General features: G+C 38.9%; 1 protein-coding gene across 6 annotated transcripts in view; it reads left to right on the top strand.

The window, feature by feature from the left end:
• Positions 1–19,622, top strand: part of USP37 (ubiquitin specific peptidase 37) — a 97,679-nt gene that overhangs the window by 62,809 nt on the left and 15,248 nt on the right. For 3 of the 6 annotated variants that reach the window (XM_003133658.6, XM_005672197.3, XM_021076476.1), the window contains 4 exons: positions 2,056–2,220; positions 4,256–4,321; positions 7,027–7,168; positions 9,882–10,137. In XM_003133658.6, coding sequence (XP_003133706.4) covers positions 2,056–2,220; positions 4,256–4,321; positions 7,027–7,168; positions 9,882–10,137 — 629 coding nt within the window. The remainder of the gene's footprint in view (positions 1–2,055; positions 2,221–4,255; positions 4,322–7,026; positions 7,169–9,881; positions 10,138–19,622) is intronic. The other 3 variants (XM_021076475.1, XM_005672200.3, XM_013984488.2) reach the window with 2 other exon arrangements.

Raw genomic sequence — 19,622 nt, 5'->3', positions numbered from 1 at the left:
AGAGTGTTTTGCTTTCTTTTAGTAGGGTGTAGAGTTTCTGGAACTTAGCCCCTAGAGACTAGTTCTTTTTATTTTATTTTACTTTATTTGTTTTGGCTCCATCTGTGGCATGTGGAAGTTACAAGCCAGGAATCGAACCTACACCATAGCAGTGACCCAAACCACAGCAGTGACAATGCCAGATCCTTAACACACCAGGCCACCAGGGATCTCCAAAAGTGAATGTCTTTTAAAGAACGGGGCTTTTGAAATCATAGCAATATTATCATGTTGACCATGGTCTGTATTTTTTATTTAATAAGAGACTTGTTCTTTCCTATTTGTAAATGTTTTAAAGCAGGAGGGTGGGGGGAATAATGCTTAAGGAAAGGCTTAATTGTTGTAAGCTGTCACTGAGGAAACTAGTATACAGTTAAAAGTACTTGTTTGACCTAGCAAGTTGAATGTCTGTTCCCTTTCCCATGGTCTAGCTATTTGGTCTTTCAAATGGGGGAAAAAAAAATACTGAGAGGAATTTTCTCTTTGGTTTTCCTTTTTTTTCTGGTAGGACACATGTTAAAGGTTAGTTTATTCCAAACGCACATGAAATAGAAGCTTTCGTATCATAAATCCTGATTACTGGACTTGCTCTGTTTTTGTTCATTTCAATATTAAGCCAGTCTACTTTTATTCTTGAAGGGTCTGGTATCTTTATCAGATATGTTCATTTTTAGGCTACCTCATCTTAACAGACAAGTGATTTTGACTGTTTCATATTACCTTTTGTTTTGGGAGGGATCATTTGAAAATTTAGTCACTATATTTGACATCTGACATTCATTTTAGTCTCCTTACATCAGGTGGATCCTTGTGTTCTCTCAAGTTGTTATGAATTTGAAGGGTAGGAATTTTAGCATACATTCTGAAGAGAAATATAATAGATAACTTTAGTTTACAGATTTTTGAGTTCGTGGTTTCTGTGATGAAGGTATATACGGTAAGAAAGGAAACAGTTTTCCATAAATCAGACATTATTTTTGCTTAGAATTGAGGTTTATTCCCATAAGAGTTCTGAAATTCAGTTTTTAAAATGTTCTTGTGGGTTGTGAAATGTGTTTACACCATGAGGCAGAGATTATGTTATGTATTAGAGGTGAAAAGGATACTATAATAGTACCTTGTGTTTCTACAGAGCTAAAAGCCTTCTCAGACCCACAAACCAGATTGGGCATGTGCATTTTATAGAACTTTTTCCTAAGTGGAGAAAAAAGGGTTTTTTTATTTCTCTCTTTCTCCAGAGAAAGTGCTACTGAAATAAGAACAGTTCATGTCATAAGTCATCTTGAAAAAATTAATATTCATCATCAAACATAAGGGCTGTTTAACACTTTAAATTACCATTTGTGGTTATATAACACTCATTTTTTTGGTAAATCATGTAACATTAAAGTAAATAATTTAAGGATTGGACCCAGTATCAATACTATATATTTTTTTAATTTTTAAAAAGTATTTATTTATTTATTTATTTTTAGGATCACACCCACGGCATATGGAGGTTCCCAGGCTAAGGATCAAATCGGAGCTACCGCTGCTGGCCTACACCGCAGCCACAGCAACACCAGATCCGAGCCACATCTGCAGCCCACACCACAGCTCACGGCAACACCAGATCCTTAACCCACTAACCAAGGCCAGGGATTGAACCTGCAACCTCATGGTTCCTAGTCAGATTCGTTTCTGCTGTGCCACATCAGGAACTCCCTACCAGTATTTTTTAAACTTTAGTTTTCTTATCTGATATGTTTTATTTGATTTTTTTTTTCTTGGAACAGTATTTTACCCCAACTTCATTAATCCACCCAATGTCTATGTTTTATATCCTTAAAGCCTAGCACAGTGCCTACAACATGGCAGGTATTCAGTAAATGTTCTTTGACAGATCTTTACTTTGGCCTAATGTATTCTTTAAATCAAAAGCTCCCTGACTTGTTCAGGTACAGTGATCTCTTTTTACCTGTAAGAGAGCTCCCCCTGTTGTATATGAACTAGTAATGTCACCATCTCGTTTTTCAGGATCCTCATTCTTCATTTGAAACGATACAGCTTCAATGTTGCTCTCTCACTTAACAACAAGATTGGGCAACAAGTCATCATTCCAAGATACCTGACCCTGTCATCTCATTGCACTGAAAATACAAAACCACCCTTCAACCTTGGTTGGAGTGCACAGATGGCAATGTAAGTCCTTGAGAATTTTACTTTCCTTTTTGAAGTAGGAAGGCTTTTAGTATCTGATCAAAAAAATGACTAAACTAGATGACATGACTTCAGCTAAAATTAGACCAAGAAGGAGATTTTTTTTTTTTTTGTCTTTTCTTTTGTCCTTTTCCAGGACCACACCTGCAGCATATGGAGGTTCCCAGGCTAGCCACCAGCCCACACCAGAGCCACAGCAACGTGGGATCCGAGCCTCATCTTCGACCTACACCACGGCTCACAGCAGTGCCAGATCCTTAAGCCACTGAACAAGGCCAGGGATCGAACCCACAACCTTACAGTTCCCAGTTGGATTTGTAAACCACTGAGCCACGACAGGAACTCCCAAGAAGGAGATTTTAATTTTGCTTTATTTTGGGATTTTATGCTAGATTACTACCTGATTTAAGTAATTGAATAAAACACTTAAACAGAAATTTTCAACATACCTTAATTGCCTTTCATGAGAAGTTACCTTTTTAGGGAATGCTCTTTACTCTTTTAGACCTCTAGAAGACAGTTTGATACATTTTGGGAATACAAACAAAATTTGCATGATGGTAAGAGTCCACCTGACACTGAAAATACTGACTCCTGTGTTTACTCCCTAGAAGTTCCATTTAGCAAATCTGATATAGGGCTGAGGAATCAATATTTAACATATACCTTTGCTGACTCTTTGGGATATGCAGACTTGAGACACAGAGAATATTATACTGGGGCCTCCAAAATAGATGGTGTTTTCATAAATGTATTAAGACTTCTGTAAATGTTGTTCTTTCTTCTTCATACTTGTCTTACTTTGGAGCCTTATATTGTAGTTCATTTTTATACTTAAACCCTAGTTTGGTAGAATTACGAAGTTCTAGAACTTTAGAGGTTAAAGAGATTTTAGAGATTTTTGTCTAAATTCTTAATTTTACAGAGGTAGTCCAAAAGATTAAATGATTTTCTTAAACTTACCGTTAGTAACTAGAAGACAGGTCCTTTTGCTGAAATGGAATAATGAACATTTCAGAAAGTGATTGGGAGTTCCTGCCATGTGTGGCACAGCAGAAAACGAATCGGACTGGTATCCATGAGGATGTGGGTTCGATCCCTGGCCTCGCTCAGTGGGTCGGGGATCTGGCGTTGCTGTGAACTGTGGTGTAGGTCGCAGACGTGGCTCAGATCCTGGGTTGCTGTTGCTGTGGCATAGGCCCACAGCTGTGCCTCCGATTTGACCCCTAGCCTGGGAACTTCCATATGCCACGAGTGCAGCCCTCAAAACCAAAAAAAGAGAAAGAAAGTGAATGAACGTCTGCTAATATGAATTGATGCAGTTTTATAAAATTAGGTCCCCTTGGATTAATAATCAAAATATTTTACTACATCATGTAAGTTTACACTAAAGGCCTCAACAGGTCAATAACAGCATGTTCACAGATTCAGTATTTCTGGCTTTCTCTCATGGCCTTTCTTGAGAATGGATGTTTTTCCTTGATGCAGACTGCCCTCTGCTGGTGGAGCTAGTACTCTTTCTGGCAGTGGTGTTACATCAAACCATCATCCAAGGCTCTTTTATTTAATAGCTCTACAATTTAATAGCTTTAAGACTTTGGACAAATTCCTTGACCTGTCCTTTGGGAAAATAACAGGGTGGTTGTGAACATTAAATGAGGTGTAATACACATGAGTTATTATTTCAGTGCCTGACATCTAGTAAGTCCTCAATAAATGAGAGCTATTATTTTATTGCTTAAAAGTAAAGAACTAAGGCAAGAGAATTTTTCCCAAGTTGTTCTTTTCATATGCATTTCATTTCCAGTGTTTACTTAGATCATTAGATAAGAGAGAGAACCTAGAGAATGTATTTTGTTTTTTCTTTTGGCCTCTATTGCTAGTAAAAATATTATCATTGTTAACTTTTCAAGAGGACATACAAGGGACTGTACTACAGAAGAAATCATTTATGAGTCAAATATTTTTCTTTAGTAATGTAATTGTATACATTATATATTTTCTAATTTTCTAATAGTTCTAGACCATTGAAAGCCTCTCAAATGGTGAATTCCTGCATCACCAGCCCTTCTACACCTTCAAAGTGAGTTATATTTCTTGTGTACCCAAAATTTGTATTTTTAAGGATTTGGCTTACCCTGATTTTCAAGATTATCCCCTTCCCTTTTCCTGTTGTTCCTCTTTTTGCATGATAACTGCTCTACATTACTATACTTGGATCTGCTTTAACTGTAATCTAGGGTATGTCAAGTTTTTTAACAGTGAAGCAAGTTCAGATGTTCCTCTCAAAATTTTGTTTTAAAACTTCCTAAATCATCTGTTAATATGTAATATTTTCATCCTACAACTCTAGAAATTGATGACGAAGGATTTTAAGGATTGATTCTTGAAATAGACACATGGAGATCCCAAACTATCTTTTCAACCAGTTGCCAGCCTGTGTGGAACTTCTTTTCTTAGACACTGAACTGGAACTATTCCGAAAGGGGACGGGAAAACAAATCCACACTAGAAATGTAGCTATTCTACAAATGTTTTACGGTTTTTGCTTAAGACCAAAAGTTTGTCCAAGAAGGAAACAAATACTTTTTTTAAATATGCCTCCTCTATGATTTGATTAGAACCACAGTTCCTGATTAGACATTTCTAAATGACTTGGTTGTCATTTGTCTTTAAAATTAGTTTTTCTAAAAATTTAATGTCCCAAAGTACTTTTAGAAAAGAGAGACTTTTGTTGTTTAAGGGCTCTTGGGGGGCTTTTATAACCATAAAGTGACATTTGGGAACTGCTATTTTCTTTTCCTCCTGTTAATTATTTTTCAGTGCAATTAAAACCAGATGACTAACTGACTAGAAATCTGAAATGGTACCGATATGAATACTCTTGCCCGTTCTCAAGATACAAATGAGCAATACCACTTGGCTGCTTAGAAAGTGAGCAAGTGATGCATTTACAGGATGAATATTTTTCCTTACTACAGGCAAGCTGCCTTCTGTGAATATAGTAACTATTAATGGAATGCACTCTTTTATGTACCAAATCACTATAGTTTCAAGAAAGAGATGGTTTCATTGGGCATCATTATACTTGGCATGGTCATCTGTTCTCCAGGGTCTTCTGGTATGAGAATTTAAGAATCGGTCAATAAGGGATTATTAGGCCCTAGAAGACCTGTCATGCCGATCAAACTTAAAAGAGGCTGAGTTATAAACCAGACCATTGGTTCTTCTTTAACGTCCTTCGTCACATTCGACCCTGGTATATTAGTAGCCAGGTGTCACCTTCCTTCAGTGAAGTATTTACATGGCTAAATAAATATGTTCAGTTTTGCTTGGTGACCATGAAATCAGAAATGAAGAATCAAGATGGCTAATTGGCTATTTCTAAGTTTATACTAAAAACCCTTTTGAACACACAGTGGGAGGCTATTCACGTGTTCAGGCTGAAGTGCAGTGGTATCCTGGCTGCTCTCAGCCAAAGACTATAGTTGGAGTTATCGCTGACCACTTGCCTCTTTTCTTTGATCTACATTGCTGTGCAGTCCTTCTTGGTTTCCATCGTGACCTCTTTTTTCTTGGTACCATCATTCTATGTGTTTATTTATAGTTTTGACATTTAGATTAATTGTATTTATCCACTTTCCATTTACTTTTTTTTTTTTAGTATTAGCATATGAATTTATGTTAACCTCCACCAAGAAAGTTTGTGCTTTTTGACCTTTACCATTTTTTTCCTTTAGTTTATTTTCAGCTCACGTAGAAGACATCACAGTAACACCTTACTTATCTGGTATCATTGAAGAATAATATTTGATATTCCAAGTAATGAATATTTCTATAACTAAAGCTCACCTTTTTAAACATTGCTTTTTTAATTTTAATCTTAAAGTCTTTTAAACATCTTAGATGGTTATTATCTCTGTGACCTTACAGAATTCCTTATATTGTTAAATAAAATACACTGAAGATAATTTAAATATATTTTAATGACTTAGAATCAGCTTAATGAATATCACTTATTACTCTGTATTTTAATATGATAATGCCTGCAGAGGTTCTTAATTCTTACAAGACATTTTACATTAAATTACCTTATAGTTCTTTATTGCCCTTTTTTGGTTATTCTCTCTCATTTCTTAGCTCTCATTTCTTGATGAACTTCCTACATTATTTTATACACCATTTCCTGGGAAAGAAGGGTCCCTGTCTAAAGAGTAAAGTGTGTGGAGCTTTGAAACTGCTGCCTTCCTCAGAAGCTTTTTTTCTTACTTTTGAATCTCTGTATTCTAGAAGGTAGAAGTTGCCGGAAGTCTGACCTACATATAATTGGATAAGTGGAATGTTACTGTTAATTTCAAAATACATAGATCAGAATTTTAAAGAGCAAAAATTAGTCCTCATATGCTCTGTTGTCAAAAACATGTATTCATTGTTATGTCTGCATGCATTCAGTAGAGTACTTGCTTTATAAAGACAATAACAAAACTTCTTTGGAGTTGTTCATTAAAAGAAAAAAGGCACAAAGTGATTGGTTTACTGATACTATATAATAGCCTAAGAGTTGTCTAATTTTCAAAGCATGACTCTTTTGGAGTAGAGCAAAGGTAATGCTTAAATAAATCTCTTTTGATACATCTTTTTTTTTCTCTGTTAAATCATTCTCCATAAAGGAAAAGCTTTTTGTCTTCTTATTTTGGTATTTATACTTTAAAATAATAAAAAGGACAAGTGCTTATTTATCAGGCTTATATAGGGTTCTTTTGTTTGTTTGTTTTTCTTAAATTACAGGAATTTCACCTTCAAATCCAAGAGCTCCTTGGCTTTATCCCTTGATTCAGACAGTGAGGATGAGTTGAAACGCTCTGTGGCCCTTAGCCAGAGACTTTGTGAAATATCAAGCAGTGAACAGCAGCAGGAAGACCTGGAAAAGGTAAGTAATTTCTCATCAAAATATCTGACTGCCCAAATAAATGCCTTTCGTTACCATGATCAGCAAACTTAATACATACATGAGATAAATTATAAACGTAATGAATCTGTTCATACGCTAGTTTTAAAGAGTGTGCTTTTTGTAGCTGCAAACCAGCCTGTTTAAAGATGGATTCAGACTTTTTTAAAATTGAGGTATAATTAATTGACACATAATACCATATTAGTTTCAGGAGTTCCCGTCGTGGCTCAGTGGCTAACGAATCCGACTAGGAATCATGAGGTTGAGGGTTCGATCCCTGGCCTTGCTCAGTGGGTTAAGGATCCGGTGTTGCCGTGAGCTGTGGTGTAGGTTGCAGATGTGGCTCGAATCCTGCGTTGCTGTGGCTCTGGCATAAACCGGTGGCTACAGCTCCGATTCAGCCCCCAGCCTGGGAACCTCCATATGCCATGGGAGCAGCCCAAGAAATGGCAAAAAGACAAAAAAAAAAAAATCATATTAGTTTCAAGTGTACAACACGATACAGTATTTGTATATATCACAAGATGATCACCACAATAAGTCTACTTAACATTATCACCATACATAGTTATCAAAAAAATTGTTTTTTCTTAGGAATGAGGACTTTTCCAATCTACTCTCAGCAGCTTTCAGATATGCAGTATAGTATTATTGTCACCATGATGTACATTACATACCTATGACTTATTTATAACTGGAAGTTTGTACCTTTTTGCCCCCTCACCCTTTTCATTCACTCCTCAGCCCCTGCCTCTGGCAACTACTAATCTGTTCTTTGTGCCTATGAACTGAGTTTTTTTATTTGTTTGTTTTTTAGATTCCACATGTAAGTGAAATCATAGAGTATTTGTCTTTCTCTGTATATATATAATTTATTATCCTCAAGATTCTTTCATACTGTCACAAATGGCAAGATTTTGTTCTTTTTTACGGCTAAATAATGTTCCATTGTGTCTGTGTGTATATGTACACACACGCACGCCCCTCTTCTTTATACATTTATCCATCAGTAGATACTTAGGTTGTTTCCAGGATTGAGACTTGGAAAAAATGAAAGTTGTTGTGCATAACCTACTTTTTTTCCTGTTAACCTTCAGAGCTACTTTTACGTATTCGACCTCAAATAATTTGCTTTATTTTGATACTAATTATTAATATGAGGGAATCATAGTAAATGTTTTATATCAGCAGGCCAACCAGATAATCTAAAAGTTTAAGTAATGAGAATGAAGGTACAACTGTATCATATTCTATCTTGATATGTAATGATAGTTAATATTTTGAAGATTTAAGCATTTCTAGGAATTTGTGTCATCTCCTGTAACTGATTTTAAACCTCCATTTTGATCAGATAACATAATTATGTTAGTAGTTATTTTTTGTTCGGGCTGTTTCCTATCTTTCAAACTAGAGGTAGTTTGTGGTTATTTACCTTGAATAAGAAATAACAGAAAGTCAGAAATTCTCCCAGAAATGAGGGAAAGTTATTCAGAAAATAACTTCTGAATGTTTACATAATCTTAATATAGTCTTTATTTTTCTTATTTATTAAAAAAAGTTCTCAGGAGTTCCCATCATGGCACAGTGGAAACAAATCTGACTAGGAACCATGAGGTTGCAGGCTTGATCCCTGGCCTTGCTCAGTGTTAACCCCGGCGTCGCCCAGGACCTGTGGTGTAGGTTGCAGACACGGCTCGGAGCTGGCGTTTCTGTGGCTCTGGCATAGGCTGGCAGCTGTAGCTCCGGTTAGACCCCTACCCTGTGAACCTCCATATGCTGAGGGTGTGGCCCTAAAAAAAAAGACACACACACACTCACACCCCAAAAAAAAGTTCTCAAGGAGTTCCCATTGTGGCTTAGTGGTAATGAAGCCGACTAGTATCCATGAGGACACAGGTTTAATCCGCAGTCTCACTCAGTGGGTTAAGGATCCAATGTTGCCGTGAGCTGCAGTGTAGCTTGCAGGTACAGCTCAGATCTGGCATTGGTGTGGCTGTGATGTCAGCTGGCAGCTGCAATGCCAATTCAGCCCCTAGCCTGGGAGCTTCTCTATGCCACAGGTGCGGCCCTAAAAAAGAAAAGGGAAAAAAAAAAGGAGAAACTTTTTAAAAATAAAATAGGGAGAAGGATCAAGATGGCAGAGGAGTAAGACGTTGTGCTCACCTTTCTCTCACAAATACATCAAAAAAGCACACCTATATGTAGAACAATTCGCACAGAACATCTACTAAACGCTGGCAAAAGAACTTAAACTTAAAAAAAGGGCGAGAGGAGTTCCCGTCGTGGCGCAGTGGTTAACGAATCCGACTAGGAACCATGAGGTTGCGGGTTCAGTCCCTGCCCTTGCTCAGTGGGTTAACGACCCGGCGTTGCCGTGAGCTGTGGTGTAGGTTGCAGACGCGGCTCGGATCCCGCGTTGCTATGGCTCTGGCGTAGGCGGGTGGCTACAGCTCCGATTCAACCCCTAGCCTGGGAACCTCCATATGCCGCAGGAGCGGCCCAAGAAATAGCAACAACAACAACAACAACAACAAAAAAAAGACAAAAAAAAAGGGGGGGGGCGAGAAACCCTCCGCATAACTGGGTAGAACCAAAAAAAAAAATAGAAATGAAATAAACATGTCGCTTAAACTTTAAGATTGCTGTATTTGTAGGCATTCTGATTTCCTCTAAAAGCTATTCTCTTCCTTAGGATTCAAAATCATGCAAACTAGAACCTGAGAAGTCTGAACTAGAAAACTCAGGATTTGACGCAATGAGTGAAGAAGAGCTTCTAGCAGCTGTTTTAGAGATAAGTAAAAGAGAAGCTTCACCATCTCCGAGTCATGAAGATGATGATAAACCAACCAGCAGCCCTGATACTGGGTTTGCTGAAGATGATATTCAAGAAATGCCTGAAAATCCAGACCCTATGGAAACCGAGAAGCCGAAAACAATCACAGAGCCTGGTAAGTTTAATGAAAATAAATATCTATAAAACAAGGCACAACTGCATTCCAAAGCTTTATACTAACAAATGAAATCTACATAATGGGAGATGAGAGGTATGTGAAACAGAGCTAATGGTATTTTTGTGCTTTTTTTTTTTTTAAACAGTTTAAAAAATGAGAGGCAGATATTGTGAGTAGTATCCAGAGGTTAGTGTTAAAGTATGCCATGTCCCTTTAGGTGTACATCAAAAGAAAAGCTAGTATTCATGTCCGTTTAAAAAATGGGTCACTTTTCTCTTACCACTGCTGTCTCAGAAATTCATGTAATTCTTCATTTTTTTTAATATCTGAACTTACACCAAGTTTTAGTGTATAAATAATTCAAGTTCTCCACTGAACTTAGACCACTGAACAAACTGAGCAGGTCTTGAGCCTCTAGTCTTAGCTATACCACTTTTTATTTATGAATTTCTAAATGGTAATTGAACCTCTTTGATACTCAATTTTCTTATCTCTGTATGGGGATCTGCCAGACATACTTCAGGTGGTTGTGAGTAGAATGTTAGGAGTTCCTGCTGTGGCAAAGTGGATTAATCATCTGGCTTGTCTCTGCGGAGGCAAGTTTAATTCCCAGCTCGATGCAGTGGGTTAAGGATCTGTTGTTGCTGCAGCTGTGGTATAAGTCACAGCTCCAGTTTGGATACTGTCCTGGTCCGGGAACTTCCATATGGTATAGGGGCTGAAAGAGAAAAAAAAAATGCTAGATAGTGTACACATATTATGTAAAGTGCGCTGCAGAAGCTGTCACTGCAGACAACAGCGCTGAGTCTCCTTGTCTTGCATGATGAATGTTTTAAGATTTTTAAGTAAAAAATGTTCACTCCCTCTTCCTGTGAACAACTCTCATTTTTTTCACCTGATATCCTTATTATCTGTATTTAGGAAGCTAGGTAATGTGTTTCAGTATATCAAGCCTAGGATTTTGAGGATGAAGAGAATAGTATGTAAATCACAAAATTATTTTGTATATTCTTGGGGTTGTTAGGACCTCATCAGTTGTGGTTTTTTTTTTTTTTTTGTCTTTTGTTGTTGTTGTTGTTGTTGCTATTTCTTGGGCCGCTCCTGCGGCATATGGAGGTTCCCAGGCTAGGGGTTGAATCGGAGCTGTAGCCACCGGCCTACGCCAGAGGCACAGCAACACAGGATCCGAGCCGTGTCTGCAACCTACACCACAGCTCATGGCAACGCCGGGTCGTTAACCCACTGAGCAAGGGCAGGGACCGAACCTGCAACCTCATGGTTCCTAGTCAGATTCGTTAACCACTGCGCCACGACGGGAACTCCCTCATCAGTTTTGAATTATTTTATGTGCAAATAAAATAAGAATTAGTATATCTTTTTTTTTTTTTTTTTTTGGTCTTTTTAGGGCTGCTCCCGAGGCACATGGAGGTTCCTAGGCCAGGGTGCAGTTGGAGCCACAGATGTCAGCCAATGCCACAGCCGAAGCAACGCCAGATCCAAGCCATGTCTGCAACCTACAACACAGCTCATGGCAATGCCGGATCCTCAACCCACTGAGCGAGGCCAGGGTTTGAACCTACAACCTCATGGTTCCTAGTCAGACTCGTTTCTGCTGTGCCACAATGGAAACTCCGATATCCTCAATTTAATTGGAAACAAAAAGCTGATGATTTGGTGAGGGGTGGTTCTCTGGAGCATTTTATTGGACACTTGGGTGCTGGGATTGCAAAGTCAATGTAGTCTTTCAAAGGAGACTTTACAAAACTGTTTTGCTTGGCTTTTGCCAGGATTCCAGTGATAAAAAGCTGATGATTTTTGTATATAGTTGTTTCTTTTTTTAAACTTTTTTTAACCTCTTGATGGAAGTATCCTTATGAAGTCCTTTTTCCTTATTAAACTTATAATCACTGCCCATGGATATCATTGGTTAATATTAGTGCCTTTTGTCCCTTGCCTATTTATTTCCTGCTTTCAGCTCTTCGTTCCAGTTCTTTGCTTAGTCCTTCATCTCCCTAAAATTAACAAAGGAGGTTATTTTCTGTATTTCTAGATTATCTATGCCAGTGGTGGAAAACACTAAGGTTATTCAAATCATTAAGAATCATGGGTTGTTAACTCTCCCAGACTTCAGGCAATACTGCAAAGCTACAGTAATCAAAACAGTATGATATGGTACAAAAACAGACATACAAATCAATGGAACAGAATAGAGAGCCCAGAAATAAACCCACGTACCTGTGGTCAGTTAATCTTCAACAGGGAGGCAAGAATATAAAGTGGGAAATAGTCTTTTTAGCAAGTGGTAGCTGGGAGAGTTGGATAGCTATATGTAAATCAGTGAAGTTAGAATACAACCTCACACCATGCACCAAAATAAACTCAAAATAGCTTAAAAATTTAAACATAAGCTGTGACACCAGGAGTTCTGTCATGGTGCAGGGAAAATGAATCTGACTAGGAACCATGAGATTTCGGGTTTGATCCCTGGCCTCGGTCAGTGGGTTAAGGATCTGGCGTTGCCATGAGCTGTCGTGTTGGTTGCAGATGATACCCTGAGGCTGTGATCAGAGGCCAACAACTACAGCTCCAATTCGACCCCCAGCTGGGGACTTCTTTATGCCTCAGGTACAGTCCTAAAAATGCAAAAGAAAAAAATAGTAAGTGTGTGTGTATAGCCTAGTCACTTGTTGTGCAGCAGAGATTAGCACAACATTGTAAATCAGATATACTTTAATTTAAAAGAGAATCACAGGTTATCAAAATATTAATGACTAGCCACTTTGGGAAGAGCAAACTTGTTATAGATACTTTATGTCCTTACAGAAGATCTATTCTTTAGCCGCCGTCTTCCTCGCTTCGATGCATGCCATTGTTATATTTCTTGTTTCTTTTAATCTTACCATTCAGTTCACTTTCTTACTGTAACTAAAACTAAAAACATTACAATTCTTTTTTTTAACTTATGCAAAATATTGATCTAAAAGTGGAGATGAGTATAATGAACCTTCTGTCTTGTACTCATTATCAACAATAAGCCATTCTTGTTTCATCTGTATCTTTTCCACTGCATCCCCTGGATTATTTAGAAGTGAATCCCAGATATTAGATCACTCCATCAGTAAAGATTTCAGTATCACTAAAAAATAAGAACTCTGTTTAAAAACATTCTCAATATCATTATTTTACTTTAAAAATTAATAATTCTGAAAAATGATCAAACCCTTCATAAGATTTTTATTACAAAAATTTCAAATCCGAGAAAAGTTGGAAAATAAAACAATGATGAACCCTTTACCTAATTCATTAGGATTTTGTCACGTTTGCTTTCCCTTTCCTTCCATGCCCCCCCACCACATGTATATGTGTAGTTGTGCAGCAGTTTCCCCAAAATTATAGCCTTAAAATATCAATAATTGTAATATCTTATAATTCTGTGTATTGCCTTGTTTTAGCTGGTAGTTTGTCTGCTCCATGTCATGTTGGCTGGGGTTTCACTGGGCTACAACTTCCACCTTGGCACTTTGGTTGTGTTGGTTAGAAGGATCAGCTGGGATGGCTAGATATCCTTTCAATTCTTCTAGTCCCCTCTCCCTGACCATCTCCCCCAACCTTCTTTTCATCTTGTAATCTCTCTCTCTCTCTTTTTTGGTCTTTTTAGGGCCGTACCCGCAGCATATGGAAGTTCCCAGGCTAAGAATCAAATCAGAGCTGTAGCCTCTGGCCTACACCACCACCACAGCAATGAGGGATCCGATCTGCATCTGCAATATACACACACCAGAGCTCACAACAACGCTGGATCCTTAATCCACCAGCGAGACCAGGGATCTAACCTGCGTCCTCATGGATGCTAGTCAGATTCGTTTCCACTGAGCCACAACCAGAATTCTCTCATCTTTTAATCTCTTTATGTAATCTCAGGGCCTCTCCATTTCCATGTTGTCTCTCTAGCATGGTAGCCAAGCTTCTTACGTAATAGCTCAGGGCTCTCAAAAGTGCAAAAGAGGCAGCTGCTAGGCCTTCTTAATGTATGGGCTCAAAATTAGGACAGTCAGTTCCACCACATTTTACTGATTAAGGTACTCACAGGATCTGCCCATATTCACTGTGAGATGGACTGCACAGAGTTAGAATACCTGAAGGCCTGGTTCATTGGAGGCCATCTTTGGAGATTGCACACATACACATGCATACATTCTTTGTTTTTTTATTTTTATTTTTTTGTCTTTTTAGGGCTACACTCATGGCATATGGAGATTCCCAGGCTAGGGGTCCAATTGGAGCTGTAGCCGCTGGCCTACGCCACAGCCACAACGCCAGATCCGAGCCGTGTCTGCAGCCTACGCCACAGCTCATGGCAATGCCAAATCCTTAACCCATTGAGCGAGGCCAGGGATCAAACCTGCATCCTCATGGATGCTTGTCAGGTTCGTTAACAGCTGAGCCACAACAGGAACTCCCACTCTTTCTTTTTTTAGTGGGACTCAAATTGCGGGTGACACTTCACCCTAAAACACTTAAGTCTGACTTTCCTAAGTATGTGGAAATTTTCTTAATATAACAATTATCAGGAGCTTGGATCTGGTATTGCTGTAGCTGTGGCATAGGCCAGCAGCTGTAGCTCCTATATGACCCCTAGCCTGGGAACCTCCATATGCCGTGGCCCTAAAAAGCAAAAAAAAAAAAATTATCATACTTAAGAATACTAACAGTAATTCCATATATACTTCTAATATAGAGCCCACATACACATTTCCCCAATGTCGCCAACATACTTTTTTTTTTTTTACTTTTTTTAAACTCTAGAACCCAAAGCTTAATTGCCCTACTGTTCTTTATAAGTTGTGTTTTTCCCACACCCTAAAACTTCAGAGCGTAGAAATGGAATCGGTTTTCTCCTTGTTGCCTGTTGCCATTTCCAACTGCTTTGTTTCTTTTCATCCTGTGAAAATCCAAGCTCTTTTGAAATACAGACTTTACCACCTATTATCTCTGTAGCTTGTCTTACCTTCCAGTCGCTCCATTCCCATTAGCATTCTTAGGGCCTTCAACATCCTCATAAATGATCCTTTCAACAGCCTGGTCTCTCAATTCCCAATCCTAATTTCAAAGAACTTTTCTTCTGCCCCATCTTGATAACTGACAGAAGTCATACCCTAAACCAGTAGTTCTCAAAATGTGTCCCCAGTCCATCAGTATCATGTAGGAACTTGCTGGAAATGCCATTCTTGACCCCATCCCAGACCTGCTGAATAAGAAAACTCTGGCTGCGGGGCTCAGCATTCTGTGCTATGGTTCCCCTTAATTGTGATGCTGAAGTTTGAGAACTGCTTCCCTAGACTTTGTCATCATCAGGAACCGTACCACCTTTGAAATCCTTATTTCAGGTGGCCTTATCTAACCCTTCTCTCCTAGCTCACCTAATATCGTGTTCTTTTTTTAAATTTTATTTTACTGAAATACAGTTGATTTATAATGTGTTAATTTCTGCTGTACAACAAAGTAATGTAGTTATATATATTTTTTTCATATTCTTTTCCATTATGATTTATCACATGATATTGAAAATAGTTCCCTGTGCTGTACAGTAGGACCTTATTGTTTATCCATTCTATATATAATAGCTTGCATCAGCTAATCCCAAACTCCCAATCCATCCCTCCCCCACCTCACACCTAATATCACGTTTCTTATTTCGACAGTTATTTGACCTCATTAAGACTTCCAGGGAGTTCCCGTCGTGGCTCAGTGATTAACGAATCTGACTAGGAACCATGAGGTTGCGGGTTTGATCCCTGGCCTTGCTCAGTGGGTAAGGATCTGGCGTTGCCGTGAGCTGTGGTGTAGGTTGCAGAGGCGGCTCGGATCCCTAGTTTCTGTGGCTCTGGCGTAGGCCAGCAGCTACAGCTCCAATTCAACCCCTACCCTGGGAACTTTCATATGCCACGGAAGCGGCCCAAGAAATGGCAAAAAAAAAAAAAAAAAAAAAAAAAAGAGAGAGAGACTTCCAATCCATTGACTTCTACTTTATTTTATTTTATTTTTGCTGTTCATCACCTCCCTCTTATCATTACTTCCTTCCCCAGCCTGTATGCCATATTGTGATACTCTTATCTCTTTCCTCTTTTCCTCTCTCAGTCACCTAACAAAATCCCAACTCCCAAATCAACCAACTTCTTATTCTTTGTCTGCATCCAAGCAGCTGAAGGTTGCTGAAGAAAATCACAAAACTGCTGACTTGACTTTGCTGAAATTCATGACTATGGTCTTACATGGACCCTAAATGCTGCTAGTCACTTTTGTTACAGTTCCTTAGTAAATTTCTGTTCTCAGGCTCCATGATGTCTTTCTCAAATCTCTAGTTCTTCCATACACACTCTAGGCTTGTAACTTAGCTATATACCTTTCAAGGTAAACAGATACAATTAAGATAACACTGCCTTCACAGAAAATGTACCTGTTGTTATTTAAAGCCGGTCCTTCCATTTGTATCTAGGATCTCATCCACTTGTGCCTTCTAAAGACTTTCCCTCTTAAAATTATACTTTCTCTTCTGCATCACGTCTTCTCTCTTCTAAATTATTCCCATTGTACCTTAATATCATTCATTTTTTAAAAAACCTCTTATGAGGAGTTCCCGTCGTGGCGCAGTGGTTAACGAATCTGACTAGAACCATGAGGTTGCAGGTTCGGTCCCTGCCCTTGCTCAGTGGGTTAACGATCCGGCGTTGCCGTGAGCTGTGGTGTAGGTTGCAGACGCGGCTCAGATCCTGCGTTGCTGTGGCTCTGGCGTAGGCCGGTGGCTACAGCTCCGATTGGACCCCTAGCCTGGGAACCTCCGTGTGCCGCGGGAGCGGCCCAAGAAATAGCAACAACAACAACAACAAAAGACAAAAGACAAAAAAAAAAAAAAAAAAACCTCTTATGACCATATGTTTCCCTCTAGCTACTGCCCACTTTCTTACCATCTCCCATTTGCTTATTAGCCCTCTCCAAGTGGGCTTTCATTCCGACCACGCCGCTGAACTGGTCTTTATCAGGTTTACCTTAGCAACATTTCATGCAGTCCACCACTCCCTCCTTAACAGGGTTTTTTTTTTTTTTTTTGGGGCTGTGCCTGTGGCACGTGGAAGTTCCCAAGCTAGGGATCAAACCCACACCACAGCAGTGACCAGAGCCACTGCAATAACAAACCAGATCCTTAACCCTCTGCACCACAAGGAAACTCCTTAACATTTAAAACTTTATAATTTTTTTTTCTATAAACTACACTTGTCATGCTTCTTTCTTCCTACTAAACCACATTTGTTAGGATTTTTTTTCCTCCTACTAAACCAACTATTCATTCCAAGTTTTTTTGGTTTTGTTTTTTGCTTCCCTCATTAGAACTCAGCTGTTTTGAGTATTCCCAGGACACTATCCTTAGCTATCATTTCTATTTAAGCTCTCTCCCTAAGTGATCTCATACATTACCATAGCCTCACATACTGATGAAGTATCAAATTCATATCTCTATCCTGAATCTATGCCCTGAGCTTTAAACTTACGTATTGGAATGCCTACTTGTCCATTTGGCTAAGTTTTTAACCCCCCCCTCCCAACCCCAGTGTGCCTGCCCCATATCAGCAAATGGTATCATCATCTGTCTAGTTGCTCAGGCCAAAAAATATGTTTCCCTTCATTTTGTCTTACTTCTTACCTCACATTCAGTCCATCAATAAATCTGGTCTGTTGTACCTCCAAAATAAATCCTGAATCCAGTCCTTTATCAACATATTCATAGCTACAACTCTCATCTTCCATCTCTCACCTGGGCCACTGCAGTTAATTCGTAATGTCTCTTTCTTCACTCTTACCCCACTACAGACCTTCTTTTCATGAACATAGTGGCCAGCGTAATCTTTCTGAAGCATAGATTGCAATCACTCATCTGCTTAAAACTTATTGTGACTTCCCATTACGCTTAATCCAAGCTTCTCATCGTGGCCTATTTTCACCGCCCCTCCCGCCCCCCCGGTCAGTCTACTGCTTTAGCCACACTAGCATTCTGTCTCTCTGTCACTCATATTTCCTAAGCTCTCTTTCATCTCAGAGCCTTTGCACTTGAACTCCTTGAGGGCAAGGGCCATCTTGCCTTAATTATCACTCTATTCCCAGTTTCTTCAGCAGTGCTGGGCACATAGTAGATTCTCAGTAAATATCAGGGTTCATCAGATCGTCTGTCTCATGAATCAACTGAGGAGGGGAAAGAAGACTGGCTAACTAAGCTTTCACTGTTAGCCAGCAGTGGGAAAGAATGTTTGCAGAGGCCTAGACATCAGAAAGGCCATGGCAAGTTAGTGGACCTAAAAAAGTTCAGAATGATCTGCATGGCTGGAACATAGTGTTTAGGGGGAAAAGCAAATGATGAGACTAGAGAATTATGCAGTCACAAAAACATGGTTTTTGTGGTCTAAAACCATGCTTAAGAGTTTGGACTTTAATTTCAGAAGCATTAGGAAATTATTGAATAATTTTAGGCAAAAGGGAATTTGATAATATTTGAAGATCATTCAGGCTGCAGTGTAACATGTAAATTAGAGAAGAATTGAAGTATTCTGTGAGACCTCTTAGAAAGTTATTGCGGTAGTCTAGACCAGAAGTTAATGGGGCTCTAAGCCAAGGTTTTGGCATTGAAGAGGAGAACTGTGATGAATTTGAGAGGTAGTTAAGAAATAATGATTTACCTAATAGGGAGTAAATGAGAATAAGGCACAAGGACTCCCAGATTTCTGTTTTAAAAAAACAAAAAACTGTGTGAACAGCAATCCCACTGACTAAATATAGAATATAGGAACATTCTGGGAAAGAGGCAGATGATACATTTAGTAAAAGAATGTGGGGTTTTAATACATAATTCCCATCTGATCTATTGTGCAAGTTCCTTAAAAATGTGTTTTCAGGAGTTCCCGTCGTGGTGCAGTGGTTAACGAATCCGACTAGGAACCATGAGGTTGCGGGTTCGGTCCCTGCCCTTGCTCAGTGGGTTAAGGATCCAGCGTTGCTGTGAACTGTGGTGTAGGTTGCAGACTCGGCTCGGATCCCACGTTGCTGTGGCTCTGGCGTAGGCCGGTGGCTACAGCTCCGATTGGACCCCTAACCTGGGAACCTCCATATGCCGCAGGAGCGGCCCAAGAAATAGCAACAACAACAACAAAGACAAAAAGACAAAAAAAAAAAAAAAAAAAAATGTGTTTTCATTTCATGGTCATATTCGTTCTCATAGATCTTAAGTGTTTTTTGTATCCGTCTGGTAATCTTGTCCTGAGGACAGGTATATATTCATTTTCACCATCTCAGAGTAAACTTTCCTGCATCTGTTTCCTGTCATGTGAATTAATTGCTAGTGTAATTATGTGAAGTACATTGATACATTGAGTGCTGAAAGTTACTGGCTAAGAACTGTCACTTTTTTTTTATGAAATATGTTTTGAGAATGCAAG

Source organism: Sus scrofa, chromosome 15, assembly GCF_000003025.6.
Source record: "Sus scrofa isolate TJ Tabasco breed Duroc chromosome 15, Sscrofa11.1, whole genome shotgun sequence".
In the NCBI taxonomy this organism is placed as follows: Eukaryota; Metazoa; Chordata; class Mammalia; order Artiodactyla; family Suidae; genus Sus; species Sus scrofa.
Note: the sequence above shows the minus strand (reverse complement) of the source record. Positions and strands in the feature narration are given on the sequence as shown.